General features: G+C 44.8%; 1 protein-coding gene across 2 annotated transcripts in view; it reads right to left on the reverse strand.

The window, feature by feature from the left end:
* The window catches only part of Nlg-4 (neuroligin 4), a 247,234-nt gene that overhangs the window by 122,117 nt on the left and 105,642 nt on the right, over positions 1–19,475 (reverse strand). For both annotated transcript variants that reach the window (XM_076382179.1, XM_076382178.1), the window contains exon 4: positions 1,830–2,183. In XM_076382179.1, the coding sequence (XP_076238294.1) occupies positions 1,830–2,183 (354 nt within the window). The remainder of the gene's footprint in view (positions 1–1,829; positions 2,184–19,475) is intronic.

Raw genomic sequence — 19,475 nt, forward strand, 5'->3', positions numbered from 1 at the left:
TAGGGTCCTTGAGAATTACTATCTTTAGGGTTCAGAGCCTTCAAATGTCAAGTCTTTATGGACTACATCTCCCAAGGGCCAAAGACAGATAATATTTTAATATTCCTCTTAAAAAATCCCCCTCTCCATGGTCCCAATAAAATACCAGAATCGTTACTACCGACGAAGAAAGTAGTACAAGTCAATAATAAGTCCGCCCGTCCAGCGTGCATTCACTTTACTGCTCAAAGAATCCCAAGTGCTGGCTCGTCCGCTGTCTCTGCCCCTAACAGTGAACAGAACAAAGACGAATGGATCGCTCACGATACACTTTGCCCCGTGAAAGCTCGTCATACGTTCGAACTTGAATGCAGCTCAGAAATCTGCCCGACACATGTAAGCTCGTTTCCGTTTCGATTCTTCTCGAGGGCCTCGTTAGCGGTCTCGTCCCCCGATCGAACGAATCGGTCGGAACAGTCCAAGAGGATTGGATTCCTCTATTGAAGGAAGGATGTTCCACGTTTTGTTACTTATCGGATAACGATTCTTTGGACCGACAGATTTTTACCGATCCTTCGTACAGCAGCCGCCTCTGGGAGGATCCACGACGAGGATCTCGTCGCTGAAACGTCCCCCGATTAAGTGCTCGATCGGCAAACATCCACGGGAGTTTGCTGACGGAGAACCAACAAAGTTAGGCGAGGACCGAAAAAGATTGAGGGAGATCGGTGTTTTCTATTCTGAGGAGTTCATCGCTGCCAAGTTACAAGCGTCAAATGCGAAACGAGGTTCTCACTGTGTTACATGCCAAGTTTACCAAGTTCCTGGCGACTTGGCGGAACGAGATTGCTTGGCGGAAGTGGCCCTCGGTTCAATGAATTGCTTCCTTGAGGGAAGGTTGCTGAGTGCTTCTATCGCTTCCTTTTTATCTACTAGGTGCACAGTGCTGGGAAACTGTTCAGACGAAGCTTGGCTTTGAAAATAACACTTGGGTAGGTCTAGGGTAGGTCTAGGGTAGGTCTAGGGTAGGTCTAGACTAGGTCTGGGTTAGGAATTTAGAGGGTTAGAGTCTATGAGGATAGAGCTTTCGAGGACAAGACACTTCAAGGGTTAGGACCTTCATGAATTATCACCTTTCAGAGTTAGAGTCTTCCACTGTTAGTTCTGTTCTGTTCCACTGTTCAGACGAATCTTGGCTTTGAAAATAACACTTGGGTAGATCTAGGGTAGGTCTAGGGTAGGTCTAGACTAGGTCTGGGTTAGGAATTTCGAGGGTTAGAGTCTATGAGGATAGAGCTTTCGAGGACAAGGCGGTTCAAGGGTTAGGACCTTCACGAATTTTCACCTTTCAGAGTTAGAGTCTTCCACTGTTAGTTCTGTTCTGTTCCACTGTTCAGACGAATCTTGGCTTTGAAAATAACACTTGGGTAGGTCTAGGGTAGGTCTAGACTAGGTCTGGGTTAGGAATTTAGAGGGTTAGAGTCTATGAGGATAGAGCTTTCGAGGACAAGACACTTCAAGGGTTAGGACCTTCATGAATCATCACCTTCCAGAGTTACAGTCTTCCACTGTTAGTTCTTTAGTGACTCAGGGTCCTCAAGAGTCATCCCTAATTTTTCACAAGCATTCTAAATCACTGTGCAACATTTCCAACACATCTATCCTCCCTTCCAATCTCCAGGAACGATACCAAATCCTCTAATAAAAGCAATTAGAAACACAGCAGGCAATGTACCTCAAACTACCCCAAACAGTGACCCCAAATCACGAGTCACATCTGCCAGAACCCACTCCCTACCCCCCACCCCAGCGAATCCATCCCCAAATTGAGCCCTTCCTGGCGTACTCACCGCGTATGACTGTGGGGCTGATGGCGAGAAAATGAACGCAGGCAGCGCCTGTCCCTTGGCCCATCAGCGTCACGTTGTCGGGATCGCCGCCAAAGAGGGCGATGTGCTCTTTGACCCAGTGCAGAGCCGCGATCTGGTCCATGAGCCCATAATTCGCGACCCTCGCCTTGGTCTGGGGCGCCACGTTGGCGTTCAGGAAGCCGAGCACGCCCAGCCGGTAGTTCATCGTGACGATTACTTGGTCGGTGTAGCTGGCGAGGACGCTGCCGTCGTAAGGGTTTCCGCTGCCCCAGTCGTAGCTCTCGCCATGAATGTACAGGAGGACCGGATGCCTCTTGCCGCTGTCCACCATCCCTGCGGGCAGAAGGGAAAGTCTGGTCAGAGGGTCTCTTTACAACCGTGGCTATGTAAAATGTCACCTGGACATCCTGCTTACACCCTGTAGTCGTTAATACCACAGGAGGCAATCGAGGAAGCTCGTTATAGTAAAACAGAGACGCAGCTGGGTAAACAATTCCGCCGAAACTGTTGACTTCGAGTACGAGGGATTCACCCCAGAAAATTGCATTCAAATTGCGTTTGAATTGCTTTGGGGTAATGGAAGAAAAGTTCCGCGGACTTAGAGTGGCAGGGAGCTGTTCTCTTCCTTTGAAGATCTGTTTCCCTTGTCGCCGTCTCGTTCTTTGTTGTCCCGCTTAACGCGCAGGTAAGCCAGGCGAGGAGGAGGGGGGGAGGATCAGGGGTTCGAGGGCGGGGTTCATTGTTCCCTCGGAGTCTGTCAGCGATTTACGGTCGAGAGAGGAACGTAACACGGGGAGAATTAACCTTGCGACAGGAATGGTGGGCATGACGGAATATTCTGCCGGATATGACGGCCCGTTAATGCTTCTTCTGCTATTGTTGCCGCGGCTCCTGCGCGCTCCTCTGTGACAACTCTCTGCGAGAGGTAATGCGACAGAGGCATGTGTCGATTCGTATGGAAGATCGCGTGAAATGACGCTGGCGAGGCGGGGTGTAATAAGGGGAGGAATGGGGGGGAGAAAGTTTTGATGAGAGGGCTGTTTTATGCGCTCGAGAATGTTACACACACTTTTCAACGTGTGTTCTACACTTATGCATGGTTGGTTATTATTACTTCGCAATGGGCGACGGAGTTCCTTATGATTGAGTGTTTCCATGTTTTGTATGATGGAAATATTCTTATTTTGTTCTTTTGGACCTGGGTTAGGTCTAGGTTAGAGCTGAGTGTTTTGGGAGTTAGGTATCTTCAAGGATTGAGTCTTTTGAGAGATGTGTGCCTTGAAGGGTTAGGTCTGGGTTAGGTATCTTCAAGAATTAAGTCTTTTGAGAGATGTGTCTTGAAGGGTTAAGTCTGGGTTTGGCCTGGGTTAGATATCTTCAAGAATTAAGTCTTTTGAGAGATGTGTGTCTTGAAGGGTTAGGTCCTCTGAGAGTTAGAAGTAGGTTTCGTCAGTGGTTAGGTTTGGATCAGGTCTGATACCTGGATCTACCTTGATCAGGTAGATATTTTGACAGTTAGATGTCCTGAGACACTAGATCTTTTAAGTGTCAGGTTTTTTTTAAATGTTAGGTCTCCTGAGGGTTAAGTCCCTTCAAGGATTAGGGTTTTTAAAAGGTAGGCCTCTCCAAGGGTTAGGCCCTTTGAGAGTTAGGTTTCTCTGAGCATTAGTACCTCTAGGGGTCAGGTTTCTTGAAGTGTTAGGGTCTCTTAGGGTTAGAATCTTCAAGCCTTAAAGCCTTTGATGAACAGAGTATTTGATATTTAGGGTCATCGAGGGCTAGGGACTTTACGATCTAGTTTCATCCAGAACTAGTGCCTTTGAGGATTAATATCTTTAAATACTAAGATCATAGCGAACTATGTATCTCGAGTGTTAGTCCTCGTTCCTGTTTTAATATTCCTCTTAACATAAACTCCACTTCCCTCCCATTTCTAATTAATCGTATTCAATCTACTCGACTCTGAACGACTACTAATCCATTTCGTTTATTTTATCAACTGTTCCACTTTCATCCCCAAGAAACGAGTTCGACGAGTTCGCCTGTATCTCATCGTACTAGGGACAGCGACCTCGGTAGTCTGGTTCGTTCAACAATAGTAACGTCCAGGGGAAGCGGAAAAGAGCGATAAAGAAAGCGAGCAGGAGAGCGGCCCTTACCGAAACAAAGACTGATGTTGACCATGTGTCTGGTCCTATAGAAAGTTGCAGCGGCCTGAAGAGGCAGTCCCACCCTCCTGGTGGTGTGGCTGGCAAAGGGAGCCCCAGCTTGTCTCCTTTTCGCGCTTCAGAAAATCTAGTATCCACCACTCCGCTGTTCTATATCATCGAGCGACAGAGCCAACCCCAATTCGCCATAGAAATAATGAAACCTGTCAGAGTTCGCTCTGCATTTCCGCGGCGATCGAATACTCCATCTCTAACAGCGTGTAATTTCATATAAACACGTTCGACGTTCTTTTATCGTTTTTCGCGTGCATCGAATTCATCTCTGCGTTCGACGTGCAAAAATTTCGAAAGCCATTCAAAAGTTTTAATCGAGCATCGACTATATCGAAATTTTTGTGGCTGCCGCATTGCTATATGCCCAGGCAAACATTGATGGAACAAATCGTTCCTGCACGACACGGATACCCCGTATCACGTTTTTCATTTAACTCTCGTGTTTCTAATTTCGCTGTCTGTTCTTCAGCCAGCGGAGAGCAGTCGAAAGCTGTAAATTACAACGAAACGTGGTTTCTGTTTCGATCGTATAGGGGCTGGTTATCAAATTTCGAACCATACATGTAATGCTTCTTTTTCACCTGCATTTAAATTAACCCTTTCCCTTACAATTTTCTTTCGTAATATCTTCACCTTTGCTGCCGATCTGAAACGTGTAGCTACCTTAAACTGCCAACAATAAAGCGCCCATTGAGCTAACATAGACGTCTCACGCGATAGTGCGTGATCGGTTACTTGCGAAATATGCTCATCACGCATTACCGCGTAATCGGCAGCGAAGATGTTGTAAAAAGTACACGAGCCAGACTCGTCAAAGTAAGGCAAGGGGTTAAAGAAATACTGAACCACTCGATTCAGTTCAAATTTACAAGAGATATTCTTCGAAACCTTACGCTGTTCTTAACGATCTAACTTTTTTAGATTTTATGTCCAAGTTTTATTTAAATTTTATATACTTTTTTCAGGCTCCTAGGTAGATGTCACCCCTTAATCAGTTTTAAGGGGATGGATCTACTGAAGAAACCGACGCAAGTAGAAATCCACGGCTTTTCGATCAGTGACAATTCCACCCCTCAAACTTCCTCACCCCTTCACGTTTCTCGATTAACTTTTCTGCCTGGCGCATCGAGGAGCCTGCAAAGGGATTTTCTCCTTGGGCTTTTTCCTTTTAATTCCCCTCCCTTTCAGCATCCCTCCCGACGGGGCTTCAACATATTTCGTTGGATCAATGTACAAAACTCGAGACTTAAAAGCTTCCGTGAAAGCCTGATAGAGAAAATTAGAAACGTGGTCGTGGACTGTGTAATTAAATCTCTCGCGATCACTTTCAGCGCGAGCGATAGAGTATCGTTTCTCCCCCATTTTTCCACCCTTGATAGAAAAAAAAAAGGGAGAAGCATAGTCAGGCGAATAATTAGCGACAGCTGGCCAGACGATCCCTAATTATGCAACATTAACGCAGTGCTCGTGTTGCTGCACTATTATCTCGTTTCCCAGTGACCCTCGATTTTGGCGAAAGCGTATCCTATTTTCTCCGATTTCAAAGCTGCCATGGGTACAGGGCTGACGTCAGCGACGTCACGCAGCTCTGTGGCGTTTGCCACTGCCACGACGAACCATGTGGCAAACTCCCTGGAGAGCGCTGTAAAAGGTGGAACCGATTCAGTGGGGAGCGTTCTCCTCTGGCAAACAAAATCTCCGCGGTGGACGCGTCATCAAAAGGGTGCATTGTGCGCGTTCGCGCGAGGAAAGTGCAATAATGCTGTGGCTCTTAGTTCCACGACCTCAGCCACTCGCTCGAAATTAAATTGCTGGCTGCGTTTAAGTAGATGCCCTTCGCCGAGGCTCCCTCTGTTACTCGTTCAGCGCTTCGTAACTGCGGCGATTTATGAAATTTTCCTGGGGCCGATCCACCACGCGAAATTTGTGTAATTGTGTAGATCAATTGTGAATTCCCCTGTAATTGAAGTGTTGCAGAGTTGGACGAACGAACTGTAAGCCAGCCAAGCCCCTGCAGCCTCTGGGACCTTGGATGGCTGACCAAACATTGACTCTACTACTTAGAAAGTACGGTTAATGGTTCATCCCACTAGCACCGAACGTAGTATAATATTCAGTTGATGTGGAATGAACTGGGGAGGAGGCAGTGAGTGAAATATGTGCTTGCAAGGAGCAGTAGACCACTGATGACAATCTGATAGATGAATAATAATCCATTAAAATTTATGACCAATTTATTATAATTTAATTGTGTCTAATAAAGATAATTAACTCTGAATGGTTTTGTCATTTTCTTCATTGATTTTCTCGTGTTTGTTTATTTCTCAAGGCTAGAGCTTTTGATAGAATTTTTAATTGACAGTTTTGTAAGCTCTGTGGTATATACTTTCGATCTATGTAGAAAAAGCTTCTCAGTTTTGGCATCAGTTGAATAGAGTTCCTTGTTAGTGTTCAATGAACCGAGTCGATGAATGAAAAATTATGAAAATGAAATCTTCTCAGTTTCTGGGCTTCCTAGCCTTGGCATCTCATTTGTATCCCCTTTGCGCCATCTGGAAGATCGATCTCCGACAGATTTTCCTTCCATTAGTTTCCCATCGTCTCTGAACATCCTTTTAATTTACCTCCAGCAGCTCTTTCACCTTTTTCCATCCCTGCTTTCTCGCCACATTTCACCTTCTCATGTTATCCAGGGATCTTAATCAGGAAAGTAGTTCTTTGCAAAGTAATCTGTGATGCTGTCTAACAATATACCCAACCTCCATGATGCCTAGATACAGGTAAATTAGTTAATCCAGACTCACAGATTTTTTAATTAATTCAACCACAATACATATTACAGAAAACTTAAGTTAAAGGGTTTCACCACCCTTTAAGGGTGTCTATATTTCAGTAAAATTTATTTGTTGCACGTTTTTAGAGACCACGAACTCTTTCAGTGGTTGTTCATGGGCAGAAAGCTCAGAAGCCTCGGTTAAGTGGAAATGAAACGATATGGTCAGACAATAAATCGATATCTTCCTTTCATTTTTCATCCAGCTTCGATTTTCATATTCTCTCATGTAGGAAGAACTCCGTGGTTTCGCAGCATTGCAGCTAGTTAATTGACTTATCGGCCGTGGCGTTAGCGCGGGAGGCAGCTCTGCGTATGAGTGTTCAGAGAGAGGGTAGCACTCGACGAACAGTTATCGAGTAATCGAGCATAAAAGCGTAACAAGCTGAGCTTTCGCGCCAGAACTTCCCCGACGAAATTGAGCTCACGCTGAAACTACGACTGTTACCTGGCTGGTCAGCCAGAGCTTGCGTTGTAAAAAATACTGTTTGTGTTGGGGGGATGAGCCCTTTTATGGCGTGTCATATTCGAGAGGAAGGTAAACGAACTGTGGCGCGAATTTTGCATTCAGGAAAAATGAACGAAAAAGACGAATTGCTTCTCCAGTCTGAATGCAGCTTTTCTTCCACCATAGATTAGGTCACCAAGTGTAAGACCTGCGTCAGACAGGTAGCAAAATAAGCGACAGATGAGACACAGAAAAGTAGTAGAATCAATCTTTTATCAGACACGGAGAAGTAGTAGAACAAGCCTTAAGTCAGGCACAAAGAAGTAGCAGAATAAGCCATAAGTCAGACACAGCGAAGTAGTAGAATAAGTCCTCTGTCAGACACAAAGAAGTAGTAAAATAAGCGTCACGTCAGACGCAGGAAAGTAGTAGAATAAGTCGTATCTCAGACACAGAAAAGTAAGTAGAATATGTCCTAAGTCAGACACATTCCACACGTGTTCTACTCTATCACAATTTTATCTATCTCCATTTTCATCTTCCTTTACCATGCAGACTCACCCCTCAAGAATTCTAACCCCTATCATAACCCAATATACAAAACTGCATAAAATATAAAAAATGATCACAATATTCAACAAACGAAACAACGTTCCCACATTAATATCCTCAAAAATTCCAGTCCATGCTCTCAAAAACCAAGGAACCTCAGGTTCCTCTTCCTGCATGTAGCTTCATAATCGCTGAACAAAATTTCGAACTCCCTTCAGCTCTCCTAGCTGCGACTAGGCGTCGTCTCGTTGTCTTTCCACGCGTTCCATTCAGCGGCCGCGTTACGTCTCGCTTGGAGAACGTTTAACAGCGTGGCAGAGTGGGCGGGGAGGATTCGAGTTTAGCCAGCTGCGGCGTTCCACGCGCATAAGCCTGAGGTTTGGCACACGAAAGCTGTGCTGGCAATCCGCGGGCCTGGCCATCCGTGGAGCCTCGCTCCGTTCTGTTATCTACGAAAGTTTCGGTGATCGGTAAACTGAGGGGATGACGAGCTTGTGTGTCTACTGCGCGAAAGGTAAGCTTACGATGCCGAAACTTCGTCCTCGAGCAATGCATCTGAGAGGAATTTCATTGACGAACTAGAATTCTCGCTGATAGACATCCAGCGAATCGTTCGAGCGGAAACTGAGTGATCGGACCTTTTTCGCTGGCGCTGGGATTCGAGGCGGTATTTGGGATCGACTGAGGACAGTCGTACCAATTAGGGTCCTAGCTAGAGTACAGGTAGAGCAGCAGACGATGGAGAGTGAATGCTAAGCTTCTGGCTTCTTGGAGAGCTATTCCTTGGATTGCAGCTTGCAGTTGGCTAGGCATTTTCACGCTGAGATTAGATTAACAGAGGCGTGGCAGGGTTCTTGCTATCTCTGGTGATTGGGGGACTGGCTTGGTTGAAGAGATTTAGAAGTTTTGGAATTCTACTGTAGGGATCTAAATGTCAACACGATGTATAATCTGACACAAACGTGGCACAAATTTAATTCAAACTAAATATAAATTTAACACAAACCTAACCCAGACCTAGGCCTAACCCAGACCTAGCACAGCCTAACACGAACCTAACACAGGCCTGGACCTAACATGGGTTTAACCCAGGTCTGGGCCTAATGCGGACCTAACCAAATTAGAATGTGGCTAGGTTCAAGTTAGGTCTGGTTAGGCCCCAGATCTGACCTAGCCTAATACATCTCTCTCCAAACTTGGAGAGTAGTGTAGCTTGATTGAATCTAAGAGTAGCCTATGGTTAGCTTTAATGTAGGTATCTGTTAAGTGTGTGTTGCTTCTAAATGAATCTTCTGCATGGAATAATTACTCTTAAATTCTTCCTCGACATCTTCCCCCAGATCTCCTCCACAAGAGATCGATGCCCTCACCTTGGGTGAGACATTCCCCATGGCAAGTTTGCAAAGCAAATCCTGGCAGCGGATGTGTTAGAAACAACGAAGCTTAGATAGATTTGAGTGTAACCAGCTGCGATCTCTCACGTGTATAAGCCCCCAGATAGACAAGTCTGAGATTTAATGCCTAGAAACCTAGCCGAGACATGTAGGTTCCCCGTTTCAGCGACGAAAACTTTCTGTCGAGGGAACAGTTGTCGTTAATCCTTCTTCCACCGTCTGCAAGACGCGCGAGCTTTGAGGAGAAATTAGTTCTGTTACTTTCGGATCGCTTAAACGTGGAATTAATATCTAGAAGCAGAAAAAAAGGAGTGGCAAACAGGATTGCAGGAAATTGAAAGCTGAAGCAGGGTGGAAATTTCTCTCCTCAAGACTGTTCTGTTTCGCCTCGCTCAGATGTCGGCCAATCGCGAATCGAATTTTTCGCGTACAGAGGGCCTGGGCTCCCCTTCAGCCACTTGTAAGCCGCATTCGACGATACGCGAGGATAGTAAGCTCTTAATCGCGTTATCCGTATTTCCATATAATGCCTAGAAGCCTGTTATCTACCTGTCGTTACCCACACGACTACCCCTTTTAATCGGCCCTACGTTACTCCACGCATACCAGCGAACAATTTAATAATCGGAAGCATTGTAATCGGCCACCTTTCCGCCGACGTTCGCCCAGTCGATCGATGGGCCTCGTTATTAACCCTCTCGCTCACTTTTCCTCCACTCGATCGTATAATGAGCTTCGCGGAAATATTACGATCGAAATGAAGGCAGTTTTCAGCTAGATTACATCCACGAGTATTTCAGTCATCTATTGTGCACAGCTGGTAGCCCTGCGTTTCGAAAATACGTGGATCTGTGTGATTATGGTGGACAGAAATGTCTGATTTCACGTGGCACTTTATGTAGTCTATTGTTGGACAAAGTGAACTGTACAAGGTGGTTCCAATCATGTGGAACAATTTTATAGGGTAGATTCTAGAGACGAGGATAATGAAGAAAGTTCAGCTACACGTATGTTTGGAAATTCTGTTTTATATTGCCTAGAGTGTGATAAATTTTTTAAGTAGATACTGACGATCTTTGTCAGACGTATTCATCTGACCATGGAAACTACTAAAATAGGTAATTCAAAAACAAAGAGATATCGATATTTCTATTAACAGTCCCACTCTCAGAGGTTAGGCTTGGGTTAGACCTAACCCAAACCTGGGTTAGACCTGGGTTAGGTCACACGTTTCGTCAGACATATCCATCAGATCATAGAAACCACTATAGTAGGTAATTAAAAAACAGAGAGATATGGATATTTGTATCAATAGTCCCACCTCTAGAGGTTAGGTATAGGCTAGGCCTGAGTTAAGTCAGGGTTAGGGCAGACGTTTTGTTAGACATATCCATCAGATCATGCAAAACACTAAAGGAGGTAATTCAAAAACAGAGAGATATAGATATTTGTATCAACAGTACCACCTCTAGAGGTTAGGTCTAGGCTAGGCCTGAGTTAAGTCTGGGTTAGGGCAGACGTTTTGTTAGACGTATCCATCAGATCATGGAAAACACTAAAGTAGGTAATTCAAAAACAGAGAGATATCGATATTTCTATTAACAATCCCATTCCTAGATGTTAGGCATGGATTAGACCTGGGTTAGGTCACACGTTTCGTCAGACGTATCCATCAGATCATAGAAACCACTAAAATAGATAATTCAAAAACAGAGAGATATCGATATTTGTATCAACAGCCCACTTCTAGTGGTTATGTCTGGGTTAGGTCAGACGTATCCATCAGATCATAGAAACCACTAAAGTAGGTAATTAAAAACCAGAGAGATATCAATATTTCTATCAACAGTCCCACTCCCAGAGGTCCTAGTTTCCACTGATCCAGAAACAGAATGCATCTGGGTGCTCCCTAAGATCTGTCTCAGTTGATCCGCGAAGTTGGTCAACGCTTCGGCGAGAAAATTAAAGGTAGGCACCTAGTGCCGAAAGATCCAGGTCGTTGATAATGGCTGGCCTGAAAGGCGGGAAAGAAGTGTCCCATTTAGAGTGCGTGGACCCTGGTCGCAGGGAAAGTTAACGGGCAAGCAGGCTTTCGTAACTGGCCTTTGTCATCCGCTGGCAAAAGACAAATAACCGCGGACCGCCTTTTATCTCGCCACCTACGCCGCCGCAAAAAGCCGAGTCCCTCTCCATTCTGGTCGCCGGACGTTCCCCCGATTTCATTCTTCTCCACCCGTTATGATTGCGCCCCGCCTTCTCGCGACGGCACAGAGCACAAAGTAGGACAAGTTAAAAGTGGTTTTCGACGCGCTTGGAAAAATGAGCGGGACCACTTCGACGCGGACAAATAGACACGACGCTCTTCAAAGGCACTCCTTCGAGCTATTGTGTCTAGCTGCTTAATCCATCGCCCGGTTTCCCTCGTTTCCTTCGATCCAAGTACAAGCAGGGGTGGATTGAGGGAGGAGGGGGTGTAGTCAAGGGCCTCGTACTTCGAGGGGCGTCGTTAGGGAAGAAGAGCGAAAATTATAGGAATTTTAAATGTATTCAAAATACTAATGATAGTAATGATACTAAAGTTATATGAGATACTGGAGAAATTAAAGATACTAAGAATACGAAACAATAAAAAGTATTGGAAGTATTAAACTACACAAAATAAAAATATGATTAAATACTTAAGTACTGAAATACTAAAATATTGAGGCACAGATATACTAAAATACTTAAATAAGGAAGTTCTGAAACACCGAAATACTGAAACAGTGAAGTCCTAGCATATTGAAATATTCAAACAGTGAAGTACTGAAATACTGAAATATTAAAATACTAAAATAGAGAAATACAGAAATACTGAAACGCTGAAAAAGTAAAATATTAAAATACTGCAATTCTGAAATATTAAATAACACTAAAAGTACTAAAAGACTAAAAATACTACAAATTCTGAAACAGTTCAGAAGAAAATTACTTTCGATTTACTACTATCTTCTTTTTAAAATCACATTGACTGTGGAGCTTTGAAATTTACGCTACTCTAATGAATAAAAACAGTAGTTCTCTATGAAATTTTTCTCAAAAACGTAGAAAATATTTTACCACTGCATCGCCACAATATTCCACCCTCTGGCTTCAGAAAATCTTAATCCACCCCTGTCCCAGCAACGCTCCCGAAATTCGCCTAGCTTCCCCGAACGTAACTTCCAGCAACAGCAGAGCGTCTCATCGGAGCGTTGAACTCCGAAAGCCGAACGCTGTTGCCTTTGCGTCTCCCTGATCCAAACTCGACTGTTTATTCATCGTTCGAGTATTGTTCGACAAGGCTTAGCAACCCTTGGAATTATTTTCCCATCTGCAGCCGATTGCCTTCAAAGAGCCACTATATCCTTCCGCCCAAACTCGTTCGCCGATCTTTGCTGCTCTTGCTCGGAGACAAAAAAAGGCGAGCCACCCTTGTGGAGGAGCACCGCCGTTCGATGGGGGTTGAAACATCAAACGAGGGGATTTCAGAAATTGCCTAACGATTTAATCTCGCGTCGAGGAGCAGCGAGAAACATCAAAGGACCCTGAGATCCCCGTCTGATCCAAGACTTATCGGGGGGTGCAAGGGGGTGCAGGGGGCTGCAGGGGGGTGCAGGGTGGTCGTCTCGTTAATCGAGCTGTGAAATCCAGTGGGGAGCATTCGATATTTTTTTTTACTTCGACCTTTTGTCTGTCTTTGCGGGGGTGCAATTTTAGGGATGATTTTCGTGCAATTACTTCTGGGACTAGGGTATCTGTAATGAAAATAGAGAGCACTAATTTCCAGGTTGCGTCTAGAGTACTGTATGTCGAGATTCAGCCTCTCACTGAATTGTAAACCGCGATGGAACTGATTGTTCCGCAGAGTTGCGCGGTTAGCTGCTTATTTATGAATGCTTCGCTGTCTAGGAGTAACGCAGACGTGGCCGACAAATGTGACTGCACACATGCAGAGGGTTTGCCCAATATTCGGTGGGAAATGTCTGAATGTTTTCCCTTTGGACTATTTCCCCGATGCACCGAGGGGAAATTTAACAGTTCTGTGGATGGGGCTTTGAAACTTCTGATTAATGTGGCAAATTCTGGATTTCTGGGTTTTTGAATATTTTCGAGAGAGACAGAACCCATACCTAACACAAATTTTAAGCTGGATACATAAGCTTCAGATACAGCCAGACTTAACTCAAATCTAATACGATCCTAACCCAGGCCTAACCTAGGTTTTAAACAGGCTGCTCAAGCTTTAAATAAACTCTGACCTGGCCCAGGCCTAAGCTAGAGTTTAAAACTGGCTGCAACAAGCTTGCAGCTTGCAAGCAACTGCTCACATGAAGCTTTTAAAGGCAGAGTGAACAGCATTGGATATTACCAGCTTTTTAATTAGTATCTCCATTTATATCATTACGCTTAAAACTCATTCCTGTGACTTCGAGCAGAGAGAGCAGTTCGATCGAAGCGCTAGAACGTCCTCCAACAATTAAAAAATTAATCTGCTCTGCCATTCGAGCTGGGATTTCATGAAACATGCACGCCGACGCGGCACAAACAAGCGGCAAAAGTGGCCCACTCGAAAATGTTTTCGATTCATGGAAAAGTTGAGCAGTTTTTGGATTGGCGAAAGCGGAGGCTCGGTCACGGGGTGAATTTCCAGGCAGCGAGACACCATCAAAACTAGCCGAGTTTCTTCGTCGCTCCGCCGCTCTGGCCTGGCTGTTTGGCCTGGTTGAAGCTCGCGCAAGTAGCATTGCATATTTGATGGGACGTTTCTCGGCATCCTTTCAGCCAGCAAGTTTGCTGGTATTAGCATAGTAAACATAGATTTACGTTATGCCTATGCATTCTCGCGTGAGCCAGCTCGGCGGAGGGATCAAGCGGAACTTAAACGCGCTGGTCCCGAGCACTTAGGCGCGCGCTTTCTTTCCTCCACCCTCGCGCCCTGCAGAGCCATCTGTGAAGCTGATCCTGCGTTATTTCACATAATTCAGTCATGTATAATTGCAACTGATATTTGATCAGCGTGCCTCTGACGCTGCAGGTTTAGAGTTTTATGAATAGCAGCACAGTGGGAGGATAATGGTGGGAAATTAATTAACCGTCGAGTGGCGGTGATGATATAATATCCGTTTTATGTGGCTGATATTACTGTAAATGCGCTTATGAAATAATTCCTGGAATTCTATGCTCGAAACGAAGCTTATTGTGGGGGTAGTAAGTGAGAGATTGAATCAGTTTCGTGGGAGATCGATGTTACACAGGGAGATGGAGAACAGGTGGCACGAATTTTGGGAGATTTATTTTAGAGCTGATGTGTGCTTGTCAGGTTAGATACAATGTAGTAGAATAAGATCCCAATTACGCAATTACAGAGAAAAGTAGTAGAAGCAATCTGAGTCAGCAGGGAAACAGTAGTAAAGTATGAGCCAAGTCAGGCACAGAGAAGTAGTAGAATATACCCTGAAAGAGGAACAAAAGAGGCACAGAAAAGTAGTAGACTCAGTCCTGAGTCAGGCACACAAAGTAGTGAAGCACGCGCCAAGTCAGCCACAGAAAAGTAGTAGAATGAGCCCGAAGTCAGACACAGGGCTCACTTCTGACACAAAAAAGTAGTAAAATAAACCCAAAATCAGGCACAGAAAAGTAGTAGACTCAGTCCTGAGTCAGGCACACAAAGTAGTGAAGCACGCGCCAAGTCAGCCACAGAAAAGTAGTAGAATGAGCCTATAGTCAGACACAGGGCACACTTCTGACACAAAAAAGTAGTAAAATAAACCCCAAATCAGGCACAGAGAAGTAGTAGACTCAGCCCTGAGTCAGACTCACAAAGTAGTCAAACACGCGCCAAGTCAGCCACAGAAAAGTAGTAGAATGAGCCTATAGTCAGTCACAGGGCACACTTCTGACACAAAAAAGTAATAAAATAAGCCCCAAGTCAAGCACAGAAAAGTAGTAGACTCAGTCCTGAGTCAGAATCACAAAGTAGTCAAGCACGCGCCAAGTCAGCCACAGAAAAGTAGTAGAATGAGCCTATAGTCAGACACAGGGCACACTTCTGACACAAAAAAGTAGTAAAATAAACCCCAAATCAGGCACAGAAAAGTAGTAGAATCAATCCTAAGTCAGACACAGAAAAATAACACACAGCTAGACGCACAGAAATCCAGTGAAACAAGTACAAACTAAGACACATAAAACTCAGTAGAACAAGTCTGCAACCAGACACACCAAATCCAGCAGTTTAACTCTCGATTCAGCCCACAGATTCCACCTTTATTACCTCCAAACATTCCCACACCATTTTTTCCCCATCCCTCTGTACTACACCAATTACGTCCTCCCAGAGTGCAGCCTAATTTCCCATTTGCATCGAGCAGCAAGGGCTGAGCGCAATACTACCCACACACACAGGCCAGACAAACACTTGCAATCACATGGGAAGCCGTCTCCACGCTGTCTTTACCCTTGATTGGATGCCGCGCTAAATCGATGGCACACGAGCCAACCAAATCCCCTTACTTCCTTCCATTTGCCCTCCTAAACCAGACGTACATTGTGCTACACGTACTCGCGCCTCCTCGAATATACGCCTGGCTCTGCATACCGATAAATCGCGCGTGTGCATCAGCTGCTCGGCTCCCTCGCGCCCCAGAGTCCTCCATCGAATCAGTTGTCACCTTTTTATACCCGAGCCTCCAATCGTTATTACAACCCCTGCAAACCACCCCTCCACACCATATACAACAACCAGAAGCATACACACGCTTACAAGTGCAGATCCTCCATAAGTACTCAGCTAAACGACAGATCCCCTATCTCATACCTATCTCTCGCGGTGCAATTTGCATAGGGAATCCTACGAAGCTAATCGGAATCGATCTACATTCTGGTCGCTGAACGCTGCTGAACAGATACCCCAGCGTAACAGTCTCGTACGTTTCGGGACAGGGGCACAACGATAGGCTTATTGTTTGAACGATGCTCAAAGAGCGCAGACATTGTTTGGCAAATAACCTGCAGCAGAAACTTCTCGCTCGCTTTAACTGGGGATCCTGTGCTCCTTCGTGCCATGGCGTCTGCTAGGAGAACGAGGCCATAAACGACCACATTTTGATACAAAGCTGGCAACCTGGTCCACCGAAGGGGAAGAAACTTGGCAGCCGCGCGCGATCTCGCTTAATTGAGGTCGCGTAATTTAAGTTAAGCAAGTCGTAAAATTTGAATCGTAATTGCGCGCATCCGTTATGCACCTATACCCAGCCATATTTCTGCGTACGTGTATAATCGGAAATCGTTTAACGGAAGGAAGCAGCGGCAGCTTCGTCCTGTATATTGTTTCGGTTCGCCTTCGATCTACCCTTTCTTCTCGCCCGCCGAAAACCGAGGGAGCACTTTGCATTTCGATGCGTTCCCCTGCATTATTTCAGAACGTCACGATATCCGACACGCAGATATATCGAGAACTCCCAGGAGCCAGTGGGAATTTGTTCCAGCGCGAGGCTCAGCAAAGGCCGATTCAGAGTGGGTAAATCTTCGTTCGAAGTTTCGAGGGAGGCGTTGATTACTTTCAGCGGCCTGGACTGCAACTCTGCTCGCTGCTGCTTAAAATTCGAAATAATTTAACGTCAGTTCGGAGCGTGCCTTTCTTGAGGCTCTTTGATCGTTGCTACAGCGCAGTGGCTTTCAAACTTTGCCAACTGCTGGCTTACTTTCAAACAGTTATAAATAGTTGCGTTTATTAAAAGATTAAACGAGGGACGAGACAGATCAGGGAGAGTCATTGTGTGGAAGTTTGTAGAGCGAGGAAAAAGTAAACATAAATTCCAGTGAGTTCGAGGAAAGCAGGGAAAGAATCCTCGCGAAGATGTATAGCCTGAATTTCAGTAGTATAGGTCAATGATATACTCTTTCGACTGTAGATTGTTGATAATTTGCTGTAACTTTGGGAAAAAGAGAGATACAGACGCGAGCCTGGTCTTAAATTAAAGGGCAAGGCCTGTACTTTAGCACCCCTGAATTGAGGTTTTGTTGGTCACCCCTTTATACTCGGTTGAGTGGTGAGAAACAGAGGGTGGTTTTCTTCTAGGTTCAAATGTCTGTACAGAGCCTAGGAAATTTTTTTTGTCAGCTAACTTGGGGTGAAATTAAAGGCAGAGGTCTCTTCTGTTGAACGAACCCTTAGTTAGTGATCTGCGATTTTTTTTTCGCTGAGTTATAACACTTTGAATGGAAAGTATACTTTGGGTGGCACATCATTCGGAACTTACTTTCGATCTCTTCATTCAAAGCCAAATAACTCGGAGACAAAAAATCGTAGGTCATTCACCAAGGTCTCATTCGCGAGGGGAGAGTCCCATCTTTAATTTTATCTAAAAATAGATAGCCAAAAAAATTTATTAAGCTTTGGAGGGGCGTCTGAACTTGAAAGATATTCGGGGAAAAACCACCCTCCATCTCCTGACGTGTCGTGAAGTCAAACATTTTTTTTACTAAAATTCAATGCAGCAGTGTTCAAGTAGAAGCTTTGCCCTTTCGAATGAGCCCAGGCTCACTTCCCTGCGATTTTTTTTGACGGAGTTACAGCAGCTCAAAGATTGTCCATTTTTTCGATCTCTGTATCACTGCGTAATTCTGAGATCGATGGGTCAGTTTTCATTCAGGGCGCCATATCTCAGCGAAAAAAAATCGCAGACGACTGAGAAAGGTCTCAATCGAAAGGGAAGACTTCATGCTCGAAACATACTGTAAAATTGATCCCGAAAAAAATTTATTGAGCTTCGTACAGACGTCTGAACTTAGAAGATATTTGAGGAAAAAACACCCTTCCTCTCTCGACGTGTCGTGGAGTCAAACATTTTTTTCGGTAAAATTCAATGCATCAGTGTTCAAATAGAAGCTTTGCCCTTTCAAATGAGCGCAGGCTCACTTCCCTGCGATTTTTTTTGACGAAGTTACAGCAGCTCAAACATTGCTCACTTTTCCTGTCTTCGGATCATTACGTAATTTTGAGTTTAATGACTCACTTTTCATTCAAAACGCAATAACTCAGCAAAAAAAAATCATAGATCACTCAGCAAGGTCTCATTCGAAATAGCAGGATTCCGCCTACAATCTCACGTTAAAACGAACTAAGAAAAAAATTTATTAAGCTCCGTACAGACGTCTGAACTTAGAAGATATTTGAGGAAAAACTACCCTCTATTATTCGCCTCGCAGCAGAGTATACAGGATCGCCCAAGAAAATTGAATTCAGGGACATAAAAGTGTATACTCTGTCCTGTATAGTGAGTCAAAACTCACTTCCCTATTCCCTCCTCAAAGTTCCAGCAGCTCAAACATAGACAATCCCCTGTCCCAAAGCAAGCTATCTAATTTATCTACCAATTGCTTGTATTCAGCGGATAGTGCCCAACTGTGCTAAAGTGGCAGTCTCGTTTGTCTCCAGCGCAGCCAGATAGTGGTCTGTTTGACGCCACGCTCAGCAATCTTCCCGCCATAATTCCGTTCCACCGTCGAAAAAGGGCAGGCCAGAGAAAAGAGCATCCACAGACCCCAGTGATCCTCTGTAAGTGAAGAATTGTCCCAGAGTCCAACAATACTCGATGTTATCGCGTCTCCCTTCTATCGGAGGGTGGAACGACGGGAGTGGAGGACGCTCTGACGACTTTCTTTCAGAGGAAGACGGATTCCTCGCCCCAGCCAGCTACACAAGCTGACTTTTCTTTTTATGATAACGATGGCTCCAGAAGATATGCGTGAAATACCGACGTCCAGGCGGCCACGTCGACTCTCCAGAGCTAAGTCCCTCTCTGGACCTGTCGAAGCATGGCAGACGTAAGTCGAAAACTTTGTCAATATACAATACCATCGCGAACTCCGCGCCAATTTTGAGTAATTGACTTTAGGGTAATTGGTTCGGTGTAACTTAAGAGCCGAGGGAAGTTCGAAATCGAATTCGTCGACTTGATTGCGGAGTTAATAATAAATCTGCCCTTGTTAAGCCGCCATTCATCGGGTGTACAATCGAAATGGACGTTTCCACTGCCAATCAGAGCTCTGAAGCCGTGAACCTCGATGCTAAAAATTCATTCACTGAAAGGAACTTTGAGTCCCTCTTGAAAATGATGAAAATGAAAGTCCATTTACTTTATTTTTATTGAG

Source organism: Calliopsis andreniformis, chromosome 7, assembly GCF_051401765.1.
Source record: "Calliopsis andreniformis isolate RMS-2024a chromosome 7, iyCalAndr_principal, whole genome shotgun sequence".
NCBI lineage: Eukaryota > Metazoa > Arthropoda > Insecta > Hymenoptera > Andrenidae > Calliopsis > Calliopsis andreniformis.